Source organism: Cyanistes caeruleus, chromosome 1 (genome assembly GCF_971803275.1).
Source record: "Cyanistes caeruleus chromosome 1, bCyaCae1.hap1.1, whole genome shotgun sequence".
NCBI classification, from domain to species: Eukaryota; Metazoa; Chordata; class Aves; order Passeriformes; family Paridae; genus Cyanistes; species Cyanistes caeruleus.
Genome location: NC_141701.1, coordinates 104,893,669 through 104,914,430, shown reverse-complemented (window position 1 = coordinate 104,914,430; position 20,762 = coordinate 104,893,669). Strand labels below are relative to the sequence as shown.

At 41.3% G+C, this 20,762-nt stretch overlaps 1 protein-coding gene across 1 annotated transcript in view; it reads left to right on the top strand.

Moving 5' to 3' along the window:
* The first annotated feature begins 3,709 nt into the window (after positions 1–3,709).
* DCLK3 (doublecortin like kinase 3) overlaps positions 3,710–20,762 on the top strand; it is a 30,328-nt gene continuing 13,275 nt past the window's right edge. The window contains exons 1-2 of the mRNA XM_086846972.1: positions 3,710–3,862; positions 16,797–18,685. Coding sequence (XP_086703098.1) covers positions 3,802–3,862; positions 16,797–18,685 — 1,950 coding nt within the window. The 5' untranslated portion in view covers positions 3,710–3,801. The remainder of the gene's footprint in view (positions 3,863–16,796; positions 18,686–20,762) is intronic.

The following is a 20,762-nucleotide window of genomic DNA, read 5'->3' as shown; positions in this document are numbered from 1 at the left end:
TTTGCAAATATGAAGTAATCCCTGATAGTTCTGCCAGAAGCAGCAGTGTCAGGGTGCCTGTCACACATTTGTATTTCAGCCTTTGTGTCAGTGGAAGCTACTTTACACCACATGATGTGACAAAGTTTAATGTGCCCCAAGAAACCACTGGCTCCTGGGTGTTTGGAATATCCCAGTGACATGTATGGGATATTCATATTCATCTGAAAACGTTACACACACTTTTTTTCATAGACTACAGAAAAATTACATTATAGCACTGGGCTCCAAGACTTCAAGCTTAATTTGCCACCACAGGGACTATTAGTAAATTGGAAAACCACTGTGTATGGATGACTTTCACATAAAAATGGCAGACTAACATTTTTGTTATTGAAACCACAATATGAAACTGATATTTCAATGCTGATTTATTCAATATCCTAGATTAGATTTCTGGACATTAGGAAGACAGCTCTCATCAGACTTTGTGAATAAACTGATTAAGTTTAAGGTAACTGATTATTTCTTGTCACAAAGCAATTGTAATTTCTTTTAAATTATGCAAAACAGAGGCAAATAAATATATAAGGTAGCTTTTGCTACTTCTTCCTCACTTGGTATGGTGTGTATAGGCAATTTATCATTTTCAAAGCAATGTGTTATGATAGCAGAAGGGATGATCATATCTGGGGCATAAGTTAATATGTCCAGGTTAATAGGAAAAAATGTGGATTTATTTTCAGTGATATATTTAGTGATGTATTTTTAAGAATACAGCAAGAAACAAACAAAATGTAATTTCCGAGCATGATCATCTAGAGAGAATAATTCCTCAAGATCAGGTGGAAATTTTGTTTTACATATCTCCTTTAATTAAAGTACAGACCTTGAAACAGAGCAGGTGCCAGCAGAATCCTGGGTCTCAAGGGAGGAGAAAAGGGACACAAAGAGGTGGTTTCTAAGGCAGAAGAAAATTGCTGATTTTAGGACGAGGCAAAAGGAAAGTAGGATTTCTTACTAAGAGAGAATGAACATCCCATTTCCAAGGGTGTACCAATGTATCTGTTGCCAGTCATAGCCCTCTGTAGATACTATGTGTGAGCCAGTGTGTGAGAGACCAGACGTGTATTTGACAACTTCCTGCTGATTCATCTGTGAAATTCAGCTTTCTTACCGGTTAAAAAGGTATCATTGAGCAGCAAATCTTGTGGTTCTTGTTTACATTTATTAAGAAACGGCAAGGAAGTAGCAAATGGTTTAGTAGAGGAACAGAGTGGTTGAGGTCATTGGCTGGTTAAAAAATGGATCAAAGGGAAAAACACTTCACTGGCTGCTGAAGGCAGAGGTGACAATTTTCCAGAGGCAATTAGAAATGAGATGTCTTCAGAATCTGGTATTCACTCCTCGTCTGTTTTTCATTTTATGAGAAGAAATGAGGGTTCCACTGATCTAGTGTTTATTTTTGGGTCATGTCACATTCTTATTTTGGAAGCCATACAACTGCAGATAATTAAGAGTGATAGATACTTAGCTGTTTTAAGGATTTTGCATCTATCAACAGCAAATCCCTTTAATTGATGTTGTTATTGACATTTCACATTGGAAAGGTCAAACACAGAAAAGTGGAAAAAACCTGGTGGAAGAGTGCCACAGACAGGAACTGAACACAGTCCCTGATTTCTTAAGACAGGATTAATAATTGAGATGCCAACAATTGCAGAAATGAGTTGTAACATTGTTTAAAGGACTGGGTGAGAGATGGGGAATAGCAGAAGAGACCTGCCATTGTGTTTACTGAAGCCAAGATCTCACATGGGCACGGGTGTGTCAGAAGAGGTGACCCATTATACAACACAAACTGCACATGTGAAAATGACTGAAAAACAGCGCCTTAGTTGAGCTCCTTCAGGCAGTTCTAATCCTGAAGGTATGTTGTTTGAAACTAACTTTGATACCCAGGGCAAACAGATAATTATGACTGCAGGATTGGAGCAAAGCAACAAGCTCTAGATATAGGAGTAAAGCAAAAAGAAAAAAAAAAAGAAACATGGAATTTGAAAGTTTCTGAGATTTTAAGCAAACATGAAAATTTCAAAAGATGGTGAAATTATGCTATCTTTTTGGTATTATAATGTGTTGCAGGGTTTTGACAACCTGAGTTTTGACTTGTTTATAAGACAGCTTTTGTCTATACTTTTATTTTACCTAGTTTCACTCACCACATAGCCTAGCCAAATGCTAATTCTCAGTGTCAAAGAATGAGTAAAGATATTTGAGCTTTTTATACCCATTTTTTTCATAAGCACAGTGAAATACATTTCAGGGAAAATACTGTTCAAGATCTACTTTTACAAAGGTGTTTGCGTTAGACTCTGTTGCTCCAAAAATGGTTAAATACCCTGGAAGAAAAATCATAGAAGACAAGCTATTAAACAGGGCAGCTTGACAATATTTTCAGTAAATGACAAAAATTGGAGTATAAAATAAATGTTTAGCATGTTCTGCTTTGTCCTGTTCATAGTCTGATGCCAGAATGATGTAAGACATCTTATTGTCTGACCTACTGGATATCTCTGGCCACAAAATTTCTGCATGTAAATCCAACTTCTTTGGTGGGATACTGTACTTATCAGATATTCATACAGTATTTACATATTATATTACAGGAGACATATTGTATTATTAGGAGATTTCCAAATAATAAAATACAGCTTCCCTCCACAATTTGTGCCAGTGATTATTCACTCCCAACAATAACATTTCTTACTTGAATTTACCCACCTTCAGCTTCCAGACATTGACTTTCTTATACATTTCAACTGCAAAGGTGAAGGATCTTTTAGTTTGTAGTATGTGCAGTTATCAAGTTGCATCTCCTTTTGTAGCGTGGTATGGGGACCAATCTCCATTTATATAACCCTTAAATCAGCTTTGTGGCTCGTCACTTCACTCGCTTATTTTTCAGGTGTGTAGCCATGTAGGCAGCATCCCATGGGCAGCCTGGATGAAATAAATGCTCTTCTCATATTTTATGTTGATGTTGGTCAACCAGTTGTTCATGCATCCAGCATTATTTTTATTTACTTTATTTACATAGCTTGGCGCTTGTCTTTTTTAATACAAGTGAAACTGAAGTTGTGTCAGGGGAAGTTTAGGTTGGGTATCAGGAAAAGGTTCTTCCCCCAGAGGGTGGTTGGGCACTGGAAGAGGCTCCCCAGGGCAGTGGTCACAGCACCAGCCTGACGGAACTCAAGAAGTGCTTGTACAATGTTCTCAGGCACGTGGGGAACGGTGCTGTGCAGGGCCTGGAGCCGGCCTCCAGGATCCTTGAGGGTCCCTTCCAACTCAGCATTTTCTGTGATTCTGTGAATGATCTATTTGGCATCTACAGGGAGACAATAAAAGCGTTTTCACTCACTGCTGGGAGCAGCGTCCCACATCCTGCCAGCTGGGGACACCCGCGGGGACGCACGGAGCCCCCCGGGCTCGAACAAACACCCGTCTGGGGGGCACACGAGGACATGCGGGCGGCCGGGGCCGAGCAGGGCGCTGGGGAGAGGCGGGAGCCGGGCGGGCAGAGGCGCGGGGGCGGGCGGGCTCTGAGGCGGCGCCGCCGGCGGGGCAGCCCCGGGGAGGGCGGGCGGGCCGGGGAGGGTGCGGCGGTGTGACCGCCGGTGTGGCCGGTGCGCGGCGCCGCCTCCCCGCCGGGTCCCCTCCCTCCCGCTCCCTGACTGCGCCGGCAGGCGGGAGGCGGCGCGGAGGGACCGTGAGGTGCCGTGCCGTGAGGGCAGCCCCTGGCCGGAGCCGAGCCCCCGCACCATGCCGGCCGCCGCGCCGCCCCCGCTCCACCCCGCGCCGGGCTCCTGCTGCCACTGCCAGGGTGAGTGTCCCTTCCTTACCCCGGCCCCTTGCCCGCGGGCAGCCGCCCCAGCAGCACCCTGGTCCCGCAGGTCCGAGCTCGGGGGCTCGCTCCGGGAGGAGGGGGAGAGCTGGCGACGCCGCGCCCCGGCTGAGGGGGACGTGGGGCGGCGGCGGCGGCGAAAGTTCCTGCCCAGGTCCTTGCGTGTCCGCGGGGAGCGGGGGAAGCTTTCGGGGGCGTTTGGGCTGGAAATGGGGGCTGGAGACTGACTCTCGGCCATGGGGCTGAGGCGAGGGCTTTGGGAGGGGAGAGAGGTCCCCGAAGGACCGGCGTTGGGGTGTTATTTTTTCACCGTGCTCCTTTAATTGCCTGTATTTTGGGTTGAAGAGGAGCCCCTTCGCCCCCACACTTTTGTGTTGTAGAGGAGACTAGTGCAGTGGGTTCGCTGGGTTGCTTTGGGAAGCAGAACGGGGGCTGCTGCAGCACCGAGAGCCAGTCCCCGCTGCTGGGTGCGGGTCACGCCGGCTGTGCCCCTTTCGGAGCCTGAGAGAGCCGGGCAAGCTTGGCAGCCTGAGTGTGAAGTCAGCGTTTGCCGCTCAGAAAGGAGCGCACGGTGTCATCTGTGCTGCCATAAAAATTGAAGATTTGAAGTAACTTGCGCTCTTAATAGTCAGCATGAGAGTTCTTCGCTCGGAGCGAATGCTTGCGGGCTGCTCAGAGCACGCTGAGGCGCTGCAAAACGAAGTAAATAGAATGCGCTGTAAGGGTTTTAAAGCACTGCACAACTGTGTGTTAAAACACACTTGAGGCTGATGAATCTTCCCTCAGCTGGGAAATCACAACGGCTGGAGGTACACGGGTTACAGGCAGGGGCTCAAAGCGAGGGGAGGGCTCTTGTGTCAGATGGAGATGATGTGACATGTGGTAGCCAGACCTCGCTCGGGAAGAATGCTGGCTCTGCCCTTGCATCCCCTGGCTTCTCTAGTTCTATCACTTTACTCCTATTTAATAACTGAGCAGATGTTTATAGGAGAACTACTCCATAACTTTTCCCTGTGCAGCATTATTTTCTGCCTTCCTCAGGGTACATTCAGTATGCAGTGTCAGCAGGACTGGACGGGCCACTGATTTGAGCTAATGGAGCAGTTTTCAGGTTGTGAGACACAGTATTTGGGAACAACCCCATGAACTGAAACTTTGCTACACCAAGTACTAAAAGGCTTCCTTTTTTAAAAAAGAACAAATCCAAAACCAACAAAAAACCCCAATGCCTTTCAATAGCATAAAAAGTTTCTAGCTCCTTCCTCTGAGCTTTTAGATTGAACTAAGAGTTTATTCTTTAAACCTGATAATTTGTTATGTATGCTCTTGATACTGACTTTATAGGGACATGAGAACGTGCATATGTGGAAGTTTGTCTCCAACCTCCTTGTTTCCTTTTCCTGTAGCCTTCCTTTTTTCTCTTGATGCTTCCTGTGTTTTTTTTTTTTTATATGATCTGAATGCAGTTTTGACACTTTGAAATGTTGAGAACTTAGCAGACTCCCAAAACAGTCAGCAAGTGAAATGAAGCTTACAAAACATATTACAGCTGCTTTATGTAGTAGAAGTGCAGTTATTACAGCAACTCATGCTCTTCTCAAGAGGTGACTGAATTTTATACCAAAGGAAGCCACCCTTCAGCTTTCCAGATGAAACTGATCCTGCTGGGTTAGTCCCTTTCTTGTAGTATAATGGGTGTGGATCTTCTGAAACAGCAATTCCATGAACATTTCTGTAGAATGTTCGGACACACCAGCTGAGAGTTAGCTTCTGATAAATCTCCATCTGTGGCTTATTAACCTGAATTGGCTAATTGGACTTAAACTGTCAGCAAAGCTAAGATAACTCAGTTTAATTCAAGTTAGTGGCAGCTGTTCAAACCTCTGAATTTGAGCAGTGCTTAAGTTACCTCGTCTATATTTGTTTCTTTTTATACTCACGTTAATTAATTACCTTGGACATGCTAGTCTGATTTTTGAATGTATCTTTATCTGGTAGTGTCACTACAAGCTTTGTGTCTGTTTTCACTGCTGCTTTTTCTGGTCAGGTTCCGCAAAGCATCACGATTTTGGCACTGGCTGGACTTACAGCGTGTGGTGACTAAGGGAAGTTGTGTGGGATTCATTTCCCCATTCCAAGATTACCTACCTTGGTTTGTTTTCTGCAGAAGCATCTATAGTTTTGTAAAAATAAGGGACATTTGTGGTTCTTCCTTCTCTTCTTCTCACAGCTCTAGGGTGAATTGAGTTGGTTTTTGTTACTGATTTTCTCATTTCCTTTAACTTAATGATTCCTTGACATTTAACAACATTGGAAATTAGTGTTACATAGATTTTCTTGTAAATAAAATTAGAATCTTTCTTGTAAATATAATTAGAATCAGAACAGTATGGTGATTTTAGCTGCCTCAGATCTGATCCAGATCTCGCTGAAGCTAATGTGAATCTTTTAATTAGCTTCAGTGCAACTTGGATCAGAGCTGAAAATGTGGTAGTTGAAGAGGTTAATGTGACATTTCTCTTTGTAACAGTATACTGTTTTCCGTGTTTTTCTCAATTTCAGGATATGGGCTCTCTCCTTTTGGAGTGTTCACTAGATTCTGGAAACAATGAGAAAAGAGTGGGAGCTACTGCCTTGATTGATTCTAATATAAATTTGGAGTTTTGGTAATGCTTGCACATTGTCCATCTTACCTGGCAGTAGTTGGCTTTCACTGCAAATGAAAGTCAGGCATGTTTACCATCTCCTCTCTGTTGCTAGCATTGTTTATGCAGTCTAATTATTGTAAGAATGCAAAACAATTATGCCACATATTCGTGGAGGAAACTCTCAGTAGACATTCTCAAAACACTGTTTCCCACTCCATCAATAGTGCTAGCCTGCGTGTATTCTCCAGGTTTTAGTTTTCTCATCACACCAAATAATGTAGTTAATGGAAATGCTGGGAAATGTCTGATGATGTGAAAATCATGATCTTTCTGCTTGTCATCATGCTTTTGAGTCTAATTAGCACTGGCTTTCAGTTTTCCCTGAGAAAGCCATCTTCCTTTATAAGTCCTGTGAAACAATTTGTTTTGCAATGTTGACTTTAATATACGAGTCTTTTCTGAAAAAGTGGTTCTGTAATAATGGGGTTGGGAATTCTACTTTTGTGTGTGAGTTAACATCTCTTGAATGTGCTATATTTACAAAGAAAACTTCTGTGTGATTTCCCCTTTCACAAACCAGATGGAGAATCAGACTCTGGCGGGTCTTTCCTTTAGTTATGCAACGAGGTTATTGGTAATAAAGGATCTGGAAGCTTAATTAAACTCTCGGTGACACCTCTGCAGGCTCTTTTATTTTCACTGGATTTGCTCAGTTGCAACAGATTAGTCATCAAGTTGAGATTTAGGAAGCAATGCAAATAAAGTCTCCCACAAGAAGAAACAGAATCCTGCTCCTTTGACTGAGGCATTGTTGGCTAACAGGACTAAAAGTCAGTTGAAAGCGTAGTTTGTAGTGAAACATGAATAATTAATTTGAAATATATTGTACTTCAGGAATCAAGAGCATCAACGTGAAAGTGAAACTTGCGGTACAGTGAGCCTGGAGAAACACATGGAGGGCTTTGCCAGATGGATTCTGGCAAATGCCACAGTTGTGTAAGATGTTTTTGTTTCCCTCTGTCAGTTCTGTCCCTCTCCTGAAAGATCCTTGATGGAAAGTCCTGGACTGCAGAGCTCACTTCCCTGGTTACTGGGGCAGACCCTAAAGCAAGCAAATTGCAGATAGCAGCCATGGCTGCTCCCAATAAAATACACAGCCTGTTGTCTTTGAAAGAAATTAAATAAATGAGCAGTTTCATAATATTCTTTTTTTGGTTTTATGCAGCTTAAACCAAACCTCACACCTCCAAAGGCACTGATTCATTTCACGTGCAGTCTTACATTTCACATAGTTCTTTACAGATTATGCATCTGTATACTTCTCTGTAAGACTTTTCTTTATGCTTCCTTTTTAATTTGCTACCCTTAAAATGTCAGGAAGAAGATAATGAAAGTGGGGTTCTGCTCCAAAAAAAAAGTAAAGATTATGGCACTTGTGAGTCATTACCAGTCTCCATGAAATCTTTACCTTCATCTGCTGCTCTGGGTGTGATTCAGCTCAGTTTAACACTAACACATGGCAGTAACCATCTGTGTTTGCTGTAAATATTTTATTTTTTAATTACAAATGGCTTGATTTAGAAAACCTGCAGCGGTATAGTGGGGTGGTTGTGGGCCTGCAGGGGAAGAAGATAAGCACCTGGGAAGGTAGTTTTTGCCCCAGCATGTTGCCAGGTTGGAAAGGCTAGTGTAACACAAAGAGCAGCCCAGGCTGCCCTGCAGCAATCCAGACCCTGCTGCTCCCTTCTTGGAGGAGCTGGACAGGAGAGCACCAGCACTGACTGCAACAGGGCTCTGAACATTCAGTGAAGGAGAAGGGGGTGGGGGGAATAAGGCAAAGAAAACTGTAAATTTATCTTTGAGGAGAAAGAAGGAAAGGTGGCTGCTAAATGTCACTTATCCATCGTGATTCTCATACAGTAAATATGGTCACATGCTGTGGCATGCTGAACCTCCTACAAGTGTTTTGCTGTGGTTGACACTCACACTGGGGCTGAGGGTGTCACAGAGGCACCATCCATCCTCAGAAGGGAAATGTCCAGAGCTCCCTTAGCCACAAGGGAGGGTTCTCCAATGTGGGCATCCCTCAGGCTCCCTCCCTCTGCTGAACTCCAGCCAACTGCAAAGTTTTTCCGTGAGACTGTCATTCTAGACAGTCCTTCTCATCTTAGGAACTCCTCTGCTGTAACAACTGCCTGATTTTAGCTGCTCTGGTGCTCTTTGTTCCCTGGGATCTCCCATTAACTCTGAGGTCTGTGTCCCAAAACAGGAGGTGAAAAGGGAGAGATAAATAGCCAGGGGAAGAGAGTAGACTCCTTTCTTTCTAGCGTGAGAGACTGGGGAAGAACGAGAATGAACACTTATGGGACTGAAAGATTTGGGGATCTCTGGTTTGCAGCTTGCATGTCACAATGTATGTTTGTTCTTAAAATATAAAGCAGATGTGCTGAAGATAAGGTGTACAATGCAAAGTTTTGAGGTCTTCTTGCTTACCCTCAGGAGGCCAGAGATAGGGTCCAGAGGTGCATGTCTCCCATAGCCCTGCAGTCCAGGTGTAGCCACTAAGGACATTTTCTTTCCTTGCAGCTGACACTTTGGAAACTCACCTAATGGGACCAGACAATTTGGCTGGGAGAAGCTTTAGTTCTGTTGGTGATGTGTGGGACAGAAGGAACCCAACTTGACACATAGCTGAGTTTGCAGGACCGACAGTTATAGGAAAAATAATACTGCATGTGAATTTAGGCATGCTTGATGTGAAATTGTGAAAGAAAGAACTTGGAATCCTATCATACTAATTTTATATGATCTTTTAGGGATAAGACTGTATATTTATGAGATGAAGATATTATTCTGATTTTTTTTTTGTCATTGTATGTGAGCTCAAATTAGTTTTTCTTCAGTGAACTTAGAACACTGTCTGAACTCCTGAGTGGCTTTCATTTTCTGCAATTTGGGTTAGACTGGGTCAGCAATTGATCTCCCTTTACACTGGTGCATATTAGACATGGAAGTGCTGCCATGACTGCATACTGTGAGTATGACTGGAAATGCCCATTTAGGCATTTAGAAAGCATGTTATAGAAATTAAACTGATAACTGATTCCCCTCCCCCATTTTTTTTTCCATTGTTACAGTATAAAACTATTTTTGAATTAATCCAGATGACAAATAATATTAAATATGGTTTTGTTTTCCTTCTGCTTCAGTAGCTAATGCAGATAAGAATTCATGCAAATACCATGATGAGTTTTTTTTTTTTTTTTTTTTTTTTCCAAATTCAGTTAATCTAATTGAATAAAATACACTTTGGTCATCTAAAAAGACTGTGCTTCTTTTATTTGATTGTGTAAACCATGGTTATAACACCATATGCTTTACAATAATATTTTATACCATAGTATAGTTTATAACTGCTTTACCATCAGAATGTGTTCTGAGCACATAAGGCTTGTTCAATGTATTTCTTCAATGTATTAAAAGATGTATTTCTGTGAGGCCAGGTAGTTAAAATCTACTATTATTCAGGTTACAAAGTCAAGCTTTTATGACTATTGATTAGCACTGCTATTCCCCCAACCCATGTTCCTGTGCATTAAGATATATACGTTAGTTACATTATCAGATGCTGGCTTTTTTATCCCCAGGGGCTCTGTCTCCACCAGTGTGTGTGGTGGACAAAGCTTTCCAAATGAGCCTACTCTACTGTTTACCCTGGCACTTCATGCCTCCTGCTGTGTGTTTTTTGAACCCTGCTGTTAATACAGGCTTATTAACTTCTGGGGTTTTCTGTCATGGTTATTTGTACAGTAACAAATGTGGATTAGCCTATCCGTAATACCTACAAAGGAAGAGCTTGTGCTGCATTCTGTGGCAGCCAAGGTGCAGAAAATAAAGTCAAAAGTACTTCAATCTGGGAAAGAAAGCAACTTGAGATGCCCAGGTCCTGAATTTTGGGATGATTTAACATTGTGTTGTGTAATGTTGTGGTCTGAAGTACCTCTTCCAGTATATGTGCTTGTAGCTGTGAGCACTGAGCAGGTTTGTGGATCATGTCTCAGAATGTTGTTTTGGCTAGCAGACTGATCCTCTCTGAAAAGTATAGGTTAAGTCAATTGGAATTGGTTGAGACAAAATCCAGTTCTTCAGGTTTACAGTGCCTTAAACAGAGAAACTGATCTTCCTATATTTTTTCACACACTTCAGTTCTTCTAGTTACATAAATTTCTCTACACATGGTCCTTAATCCAGTTTACCTGAAAAAGAGGGTCTGGAGTGGACATAGGAAAAATTGTATATATATATATCTTAACTGTCTTGTATGCAAGGAGGAAGTGAATTCACAAAAGAAATTATTTGGATTGGAAGTGACCTCGAAGATCATCTAGTCCCAAGCCCTCTGCCACAGGCAGGGGAACCTTATACCACCCCAACTTGCTCAAAGCCCCATCTTGAACACTGCCAGTGATGGGGCATCCACAACTTCTCTAACAACCTGTATCATCACCTTCAGTAAAATTTTCTTCCTCATATCTAGTCTAAGTCTCTCCTCTTTCAGTTTAAAACCATTCCCCCTTGTCCTATCACTCCATGCCCTTGTAAAAATCCCTCTACTGCTCTCTCCTAGGTCCCTTTAGGTACTGAAAGGCCATTCTAAGGTACCCCAGAGCTCCTGCCTTCTCCAGGCTGAACATCCCCAACTCTATCTTCATAGGAGGAGTGCTCCAGCTCTTTGATCACTGTCATGCCCTCCACTGGAGTTGCTCCAACAGGTCCACATCCTTCATTTGTCAAGGGCCCCAGAGCTGGGTGCAGCACTTCAGGTCTCTTGAGAATGGGAGAGTGGGGGAGAAGTTATCTCCCTTCACTTGCTGGCCATACTGCTTTTGATGCAATGTAATAAATCAACATAAGCTAATATAGCAAGTGCAACAAAAGCAGGTAGATGTTCTTTATTATGGAGAGGTGCAAAGGAGCAGACCATGTGAGGATAGTTCTGTTGCTGACTTCCAATCTCATCTCTTTGTCTAAGTTTGGCATTCTACCTGACTTCTTGATCCACTCTCATTCTCATGTTTTACTGCTTCCCTATTACAGTGTTCATCTGCTTCCACTGTGCCAGTAAAGTTCAGGGAAATTGCTATCAGCAGGTGTAAAAGTTCATAGGAGCTGCTGTGTGTCAGACAATGTCTGACTGTGGCACTATTTGCTTCCTTCTCTACAGTCTGTTGTAATTCCTCTTTTCTCTTATCCTCACAGTCCAGTTCTCTACGTTTTCTTTTCCATTTTCAATTCCATACCTCTGAGCTGAGTGAGTATTTGGAGCTTGCTCAAGGCTGGAACCAACAGCAACTGTCCTGCTACATTTGACACTGTCTTGATCCAGTCTTTGTGAAATTTGTCTTTCTTTTTTTATTTTTTTTACTCAGGATTTTATCTGGTCAAAACTGATGCAGTGTGTCTGCCTCTTGTTGAAATAACCACCAGTCCTGACTAAGAAAAAATAAATCTCTGCCTTAAAATGATGTAAAACATGTCAGGAGAGCAAGGATGAACAGCAGGGGAGGAAAGACAGGGTATGACTCCTCAGAGAAAAATTAAACAGTAGTGTTTGCAACAGTGGGGCTGTAGATAATGTAAAATTTACTTGCTGTAAAAGGATGCCTGTGATCATGTTTTGTTTCTGTGCATCTAATCTAGTGAACTGGGACTTGCCATGTTACTGCTTCAGTCTTGGGCACTAAAAGTGTGCATTAGCCCTGGAAGTTGCAACTTTAAATAATTTACAGCAAGGAGAGGAGATCAGGATGGCACATTTCTAGAGGACTCAGATTTCATCTTGGAGCTGACTGCTGATGCACACTGGTAACCTGTGTAAGCTACGTACTTGGCTCCTCTGAATTCAGTGCCAGAGGCATTCTTCATACTCTAGTACTTGAAGATACTTGTTAGTACTGTGAAAGGAATCAAATGTTTTCTGTTCCAAGAAAGATTATTCTTTTTTTCTCCCCTGTGGTCTTTGTTTTACATGCCCTCAGCAGAAAATTTCTTAAGGAAAAAACAGACATTTGTCCTTTCTCTGCCCACTTAAACAGTGTTTGTCCTATATTGGGACAATATTGTCCCTATATTGTATATCAGAACAACTCCTAGATACACGGTTTCTGTCATGTGCAAGTTTAGTTGCTGCTAATGTTTTTGGGCCTTTTCACGGTTGCTTTTGTAAGTGAAAGCCTTATAAAGAAATTGTAGGGCTTAAATAACAACATCTTATTCACAGCAATGCTGTACCTAGATCTTATTTCACTGCTGCCTTCTGTTTTAAATTGTGTTGTAAAACTCCTTGTGAAAATTTAATTCCACTTCAACCTGTGACTTGATAGCAGAATGGTGAACCATTCATTTAATTACTGAAACTGTGCTCTCCAGCAGGAGAGCCAAGAAATATGCAAGCTGAGTGGCAATATTTTAACTAATGAGCAAAAGCTTATGGACTGGCCAAGGGAAAGGATAAGTTTTGAAAGACAAATGACAGCAATACATTTTTAGTTGCAATGGGTGAGCTCTGGCAAACTCTGTTAGTCTGCTATATTAGCTGGTGTAGCTAGGCAATTCCTTAAGATATAGATGTTAATGCTCTGTATACACAACTTCTTCAGAGCTTCAGAATTCATTTAAGTTTACTCCATGTCCAGAATATGATCCAAAACACTCCAAAGAAATGTCTTCTAGAGGAATTTTTGTGATTTCTCCCCATGCTTTCCCACTCTCCCCACCCCCACAGTGGGATGGACTGTGATGATCACAAATGGTTTGTAAATTTAAAAAATGAATCACAGAAGCTCTGCTCCCTGCAGGGGAACATATTTTCTCCATAGGGATAACCTGTGCTATGGTCATAGGTGCTAAATTTCTTGTTTCTGCTATCTGTTTGATCCCCCAAATCCCAATTTGTTCCATCCTCCATTCTTCTCTAGAGTTGGTGTCAGTGTTTGCCCAAGACCATCATGTCTTCATCATGTGGAGCTCTGTATTGCTCTGTGGGTTCTAGTTTTCATTTCCCTGTGCCCATGTGCACAGTTTAGGTGGCATGAAGGATGCCCTTGACCAGCTGTGCTGCCTCACTCACCCCTGCCCATCCATGAAGCATCAGCATCCTCCTTGGCCATGCTGCACCACTGATAATCTCTAATACACAAGAATATATGATAGATGTGTATAAAGATAAACCCAGACACACTCATCAATCCATCTTAACATTTTGGAGGAATATTTATATTTAATAATCATTAGTGCTCAGGAGGACAGCAAAAGAAAAAGCACATTTTATTCTCAGATGTATAATTTGCCAGTGCTTGAACTCACTGAAGTGTGTTTCTCATACCACCTCCCTCTTCCTCCTTCTCCCACTTGTCTATAAATATGGAAACAAGATTTTGAAGCAATATAAATTGTAGCTATAGGATTTGGGTATGTGTGTGACCTTTGAAGGCTTTCTAGAAATGCTTGTTACCGCTTTAAGCATATGCACTTTCCTGACAGATTGAGGCTTGCTTCTTGTGTATCAGATAAATATAGCATAACTGGAAAATAACAGAAATTATCACTGAAATTGTAACAGACAACTGAAGTGAATTTTTTATTGTATGTAATATATAGTCATTGTGACCACCACTTTGACAAAATTTGACAATTTCCCTTTTCTTGGAAAATATTAGAAGATTCTTTCATGCAATGATTTAAGCAGTTATTTCATTTCTCATCACAGAAGAATATGCAATTCTACTCTATAGCGAACATGGTTAAATATCAACTAGCGGCTTTTGTCAAAGTGTTTTTGGCTAGGAATCAAGTCACTTTAAAAAGAACAAAGCATTCCTGTATTGTTCTTAATAATGACATAAAACTGCTCTTATTCCATTAGTTACAGAATTAAAAAATAAGCTTGTCTTCTCCTCAAGGCTTAGCCAATTTAGTGAAGAAAGGAAACATAATTGATGCCTGGGTAATTGAAATAATCAACAGTACAACCAAGCACTTAAAATCAATGGTTTATAGAAAGATATGATAATAGCAGCATAACTGAGAGGAACATAATCTGTGGGAAAAATCATTAGTAGTGCACCATTGTTTTTATATTGTACCAGGATTATAAGCAGTAAAAATGTCACTCACAGTTCCCATAAGCAAGATAAAGCTTTGATGACAGTGGGTACACAAGAACCTGGAAATGTTGATTAAATTCAGAGCTTTCTCAGTTCCTGGTAACTAACATGTTGTGGAGTTGATTTAGATTTCAGAGAACTGTTATTTCAGCTGATTTTTTTTTCCTCTCCATTCACAGTAAGCTTTATTTTGGGTGGAATGTAAATACGTGAATGTTGAAAAATCACTAGCACGTACGTAGTCATCTTTTGATAACAAGAGATCATCCTTAAAAAGCAGAATGAAGACAGAAATAACTTGTACAACCACCAAGCATTAGTCACACGTAGCTCTTATATAATGCTTACGTCTTCAATCAGCATGCTGGCAGCTGGGCTTCTTTGTAATATTTGTTTGGAGGAGAAGCATCTATCTCATTTGGCAGGGGAAGAAAATGAAGCCAAGAGTTAAGGGACATGCCAGGGGGCACACAGTGCTTAGCTGGTGAGAGTATTACAACTAAGGAGCGTCCATCATCCTGCATCAAGCAGAGCCAACATAATCCACCAGCAGAGTGGATTCTATAGCGGTGTCTCCTCGTGTGCCTTCTGCACTCAAGCCCTGGCCTATTGCGTAGTTTTTTTGAGGCAGAGCAAGTGAATGCTCCACTGCAGCGCTTTTGCAGTTTTCCCTTTTGTTTGTTGTTCTAGATGAGGAGGTGTATTTCTTCTTCACTCTGTCACATCTTGATGGAAAGGACAAATAATACGTAGCATGAAGTACCCAAAATGACTTCTCATGCGCTCAAAACCCAAAATGTAGTAGGCATGAGCCTAACACCAAGAGAAATGCTGATATGTGCAGATTTTCCTTTGAGGATTTGGCCACTGCACTGTAACTATAATCACAGTAATATTATAGTAATCGTAGTAATGTATGAAAATGGACTTGATTCTCTGGGAGAAAAGCCCAGTAATGATTTGTTAACCATTCTGGCTGTTTCCTTTTGTCCTGGTCCTGTTAGTTCATATATATTGAATGTTTGTTCCCAACTGAAGAGCAAGGCTATTAACTGGGGTTGGAAACACTTTGTGATCTCATTCTGAAAGTTAATTTCTCGAGGCTGAAAATAAATGCATTGTAAGCAGGTTTTAATACTAACAAGTACAGCAGCTCAGAATACTTTTGGGGGGAATTTTTATTCTTAGCTTCTTGCTGGTAGACAGGGACTTATGTTATAACTTGGTTTGTCCATAACCATATGTTATGTTTTCAGTTGTTTTCACAATTACCTGTGACGAATGGTGCCATTTTCTTTGATGATGTTCTAAGATGAAATGTCGATGTCCCCAGAGAAGGCTTAGAACTTTGTGTCATTTTACATCATTTTTAGAATAAAAAACTCAATGCAAAGTGTTGAAAACCATGACTCCAGTTATCAAACAAAACTAAGATGCCCTTTTTTTAAGGCAAAAGATTAAATTACATTACTATTAGATAACCAATAAAATGACTGTAAAAATTATAGCAAATGTAATGTTTTTTAAAAAGAATTTATTTAATCTGTTATATAAGGTCCAGGGAAAATGAAGAAGAGATAATTACTTATAAAGATGTAAGGTTGTGCACAGAGTGCCATCTGGTAGTAATTTTAAAACAAGTAATTAGTTTCTTTTACTTCATGCAGTGTAATTGTGGAACTTATCACCACAGGGTTTACAGGGGCCAGAATTGCAGTTGGGTTCAGAAAGAAGCTGAGTGAGTTTATGTGAGATATATTAATAAGAGAATACAAAACAATCTAAATGCAATCCTGCTATTCTTTGAGGGTTTCTGAAAGATGTGAGGGTTTAGAAGAAAGATCTGTTTGTGTTCAATATTATTATTTTTTAAATGACATTCTCCTGTCACAAAATGAATTTAGATTTTCTCACAAACCTGACAATGTAATTGCAACTGTGTGGAGATTCTCCTTTGTGGTAGTTAAAAGTTCATTATAGGCCTTCAAGTCACCTACCCTTACTCTCTGAGGTCACATGCACTGAACATGTAGAAAACTCTTGCTGCAAGATGTCTGATGATGCAAAATAATTAATATTCCTGCTTTTTGTTTGCCTTAGGACGCCAAGGCTTGTTGGACCATTCGCCACACAATGCAGGCTCAAAAGTGAAAGAAAGGAAACTACATGGGACTTGTCCTCCTGTTGGTCGTGGAAACCATGGAAAACCATGTTTGGGTGAAAGCAGCCACAGGTCCTCATTTTTCAGTCCCCACAATGGTTTTCACACGATACATTCAGAGCACAGTCCTGTGAAGCCAAGGATAATTACAGTGGTGAAACCCGGGGGACGAACGCTCAGGAGGATAACCTTGCTTCTCAACAGGAGATCAGTACAGACCTTTGAGCAGCTGCTGGCTGACATTTCAGAAGCTCTGGGATTTCCTCGTTGGAAGAATGACCGTGTGAGGAAGCTGTACAATCTGAGAGGCAGAGAAATCCGAAGTGTTTCTGAATTCTTCAGGGAAGGTGATGCGTTCATAGCTATGGGGAGGGAGCCGCTCACTTTGAAGGACCTGGAGGTGGTATTACAAGAGCTTTATCCTGAAAATCCTTATGCTGCCAGTGCTGCCATTCAGCAGAATGAGGAGCAGTCCCAAAAGCTGAAGAGTGGGCTGTATGACAAGGCCTCAAAAGTAGACAGTGGCTTTGATGAGACAGAAATGACCAAGAACTGCAGCGATGGCTTGTCTTCCCAGTTGGTGACTGGACATGAGGGAAAAAGTCAAGTCAAGACAAAGCAAGAGGAAAAAATGAGAACCAAAAAAAAGTGGACTAGAGAGAGCTGGGGTGGTGAGCACGGAGTGAAGCCTTCTAGAAAAACACGAGAAAGTGAAAGGTACCTTAACCATGAGAGGAGTTCTGAGGAAGGCTTAGAAGACAGTTCGGAGGAGGTGCTGAGGTGTGAGAAATGCGAACAGGAAAGGCAGGCCAGAGAAAAGTTACGGAGGGAAAGGCAGGCTGAGGCCTCATTTGAGAATAGAGACTTGAATGCAGGTGTGTGTCAGAGGTACCACGTAGAAAGAAATACAAAAGTCAGGAAGTGCCGGAAGTCTCCTGAAACTTGTCTGGAGGGTGAGGAAGTTGGCTGGAAAGATAATGGCAGTAGGAGGATGTGGAAGCCGCTACATAGGATCGTTAGTGAAGGGCTGGAGAAACAGAAGAGGAGCGTTGAGAAAGAAAGGGATGTAGAGAAGCATGAAAACCATGGGAAGGAAGTAGTAAAAATCAGGAAGAATGCCGTAGAAGGGCTCCAGCTATCTCATGAAGTGAAGGAAGATAATGGAAGTAGCTGTGTAATGAGCCAAAGTGGTTGGCTAAAGAAAGACTCTCTGAGGGATGCTGAGAAAATGTCTAAAACACATAGGGAGGGCAGAGAGGGACAAAGGGCTAAAGAGGAAACTGCCAGAAGAGAGGGGCATGCCACATGTAGAGAGAGTGACATGACTCGACGAGAAAAAACAGGGGAGCGCAGAGTGAATAAAGAAGACAACAAAGCTCAGGGATTGGAAAGCACAAGCCGGAGGTATGCCATTAAAAGCAGAACTGATGTGGAAAAGCACTATGAGATTGGCAGAACTATTGGGGATGGGAACTTTGCAGTGGTGAAGGAATGCCGCCACTGTGATTCCAATCAGATCTATGCAATGAAAATTGTTGATAAATCCAAGCTGAAGGGGAAGGAGGACATGATGGAAAGTGAAATCCTGATTATTCGGAGTCTCTCTCATCCCAATATAGTAAGCTTAATTGAGGTGTATGAGACAGAAGCTGAGATCTACTTAATATTAGAGTATGTCCCAGGAGGGGACTTATTTGATGCAATCATAGAAAGTGTGAAGTTCACGGAGCATGATGCTGCTGTCATGATCACTGACCTGTGTGAAGCACTGGTTTATATTCACAGCAAGAACATTGTCCACAGGGACCTCAAACCGGAGAACCTTTTGGTAAGTATTGTCAAACATTTGCATTTATGCAGGAACTGAATTTATTTTCCTTCCAATTACGGTTCTTTGAATTGTTTTAAGCAAATCCCATGCAGAAATAATGTGCTGTGGCAGGACTGTTTGAAAAAAATGGGTACAATTTTGAAGTGAAATTGCAGTTGCAGTTTGCTTTACATAGATCTGCTGTTCATTGCGGATAGCGGAGGCTGCAGCAATTGAAAGGAGTTCAAGTAAAAATTATCAGACCTTCAGGGGTAGTGAGCATTTGTATTTTTCAGAAATCAGACCTGTTACTTAGCATCTGACTCTTAGGTGTCCAAGGATGAATCGTAAAGCATCTTCCTTGCAGACTGAAGTTTATTAAAAGTTCTAATTTATCTTATTTATTTGTTGGATTTTTTGTCCACTGCATTTGTATATCTTGAAGACTACTGTGCTGGTCCTCTACAATAGTGATTTCTATCTTGTGACAATTTCTTTGCTTAGAAGCAGAAATATTGTTCAGTTGATTGAAATGATCTGACAGTAAAATGGTGAATACAGCATTAAAGTCAGCTCAAGGAGTAACTTCATGCCAAAGAGAAAAAATTCTTGTGTCCATTACATTTCTGAGGCTGCATTCTTTGCATCCAGCACTGAAGTCAATAGAGTTACTGACATGTGTGAATATGCATAGAAATGTTTGTAGTATTGACATTTTACAAGATACCCATTGTAGAACTGTAATAGTAAACAAATCTCCCTTACTAAGTGTGTATTACACTCTTGTATTAGGGTTCCAAATCTCCTAATAAACAGATAAATAGTAAGTATTTGCCAGTCTCTAACAAAATGGATTTTATCAGCTTTTGTGGAAGTTCACAGTTAGCCAAACACAAAAAAATAAGTAATAGATTATTTAGTCCTATGGGCCATTCAGTGCTTTTAAGTGAATTAATTTTGCACAGAGATCATTGTGAATTTCTGGAGGAAAGCAGCACTGTAGCCTCAAGGATAACACAGAGGTTGCACAAGGCTGGGCTGGAAGAGTTTCTCACAAACCTTTAAACTAAGCAATCACATCCTTATTAGGTCCTGCTATGAATCCTGCTTAGTTTAATGAAAATCTTTGGTGTGTGAGCTCTGTGTAAATAAAAGAATGAATGCAACTGGCTGGTTTGCAGGCAGAAGTGGACTTGTAGGCCCTGCCTTTGTGCTTCCTTTGCAAAAAGTTTGAACAAAACTTCACTTAGAACTGCATGGCTTTTTCCAGAAGCTGATTTTCCATTATGAACCAGGTCCTGCTCCTTCCTATTTGCTGAAAATAAGCTAGTGTATGTGAAACACCTGAGATCTGATGCTTCATTTCCTTCTATAATACATAATCATCACAGTGATGTAGATAAGCAAAGAAGGGCAAGATAAAGGTCTGTTCTGGTTGTTTTCACATTTAGTTCACAGAACTGCAAAACGGAGAATGCTGGGCAGTGACAGCATTGTGTAGCTCTGAAATAATCACGATGCCCATTCTGAAAGTCAGAATACATTTTTCAAGGACAGAGCAGCACCCAGACTTTAGGTATTTTGTCATACAAGAACAGGGTTACCTAAACACTGCCGGAAATAAAATTTTACCTGTTCTAGTTTCAACTTGCTGTTAATTTTCTGTGCATACCAATACTAGTTACTGTGTATACAAAGTATCCTTTTGGAAAGCAAGTCTATTCAACCATGCAAATGAGTTTATAAAGTCCTGATAGTATTGGATAGGTCACCTGCTATCTAATAAGTATTCCTATAAATACAGGCCATCTGAGCAAGATTCTGGGGTTTCTGTTGTTTTAGTGTGCTGCCTCTGTCTCTTTAGAGTGGCTGGGGCAGCAAAGAAGGAAGGAGAGCTGCCACTAATCTTACCATCAGCCAGTGCTGAGCAGTAACAAAAGTATTGAAGCAAATTTCATGGGCTCATTGGCTGCTGGTGGAGCAGGAGCATCAGGAGATGAAGCAAAGTTCTTCAAGTTCCAGCATCCTGCAGAGATGTCCCTGTTTGTGAGGTATCTCTTGTTGCACCAAAGGTGTTTAAATCTGAATTAGTATA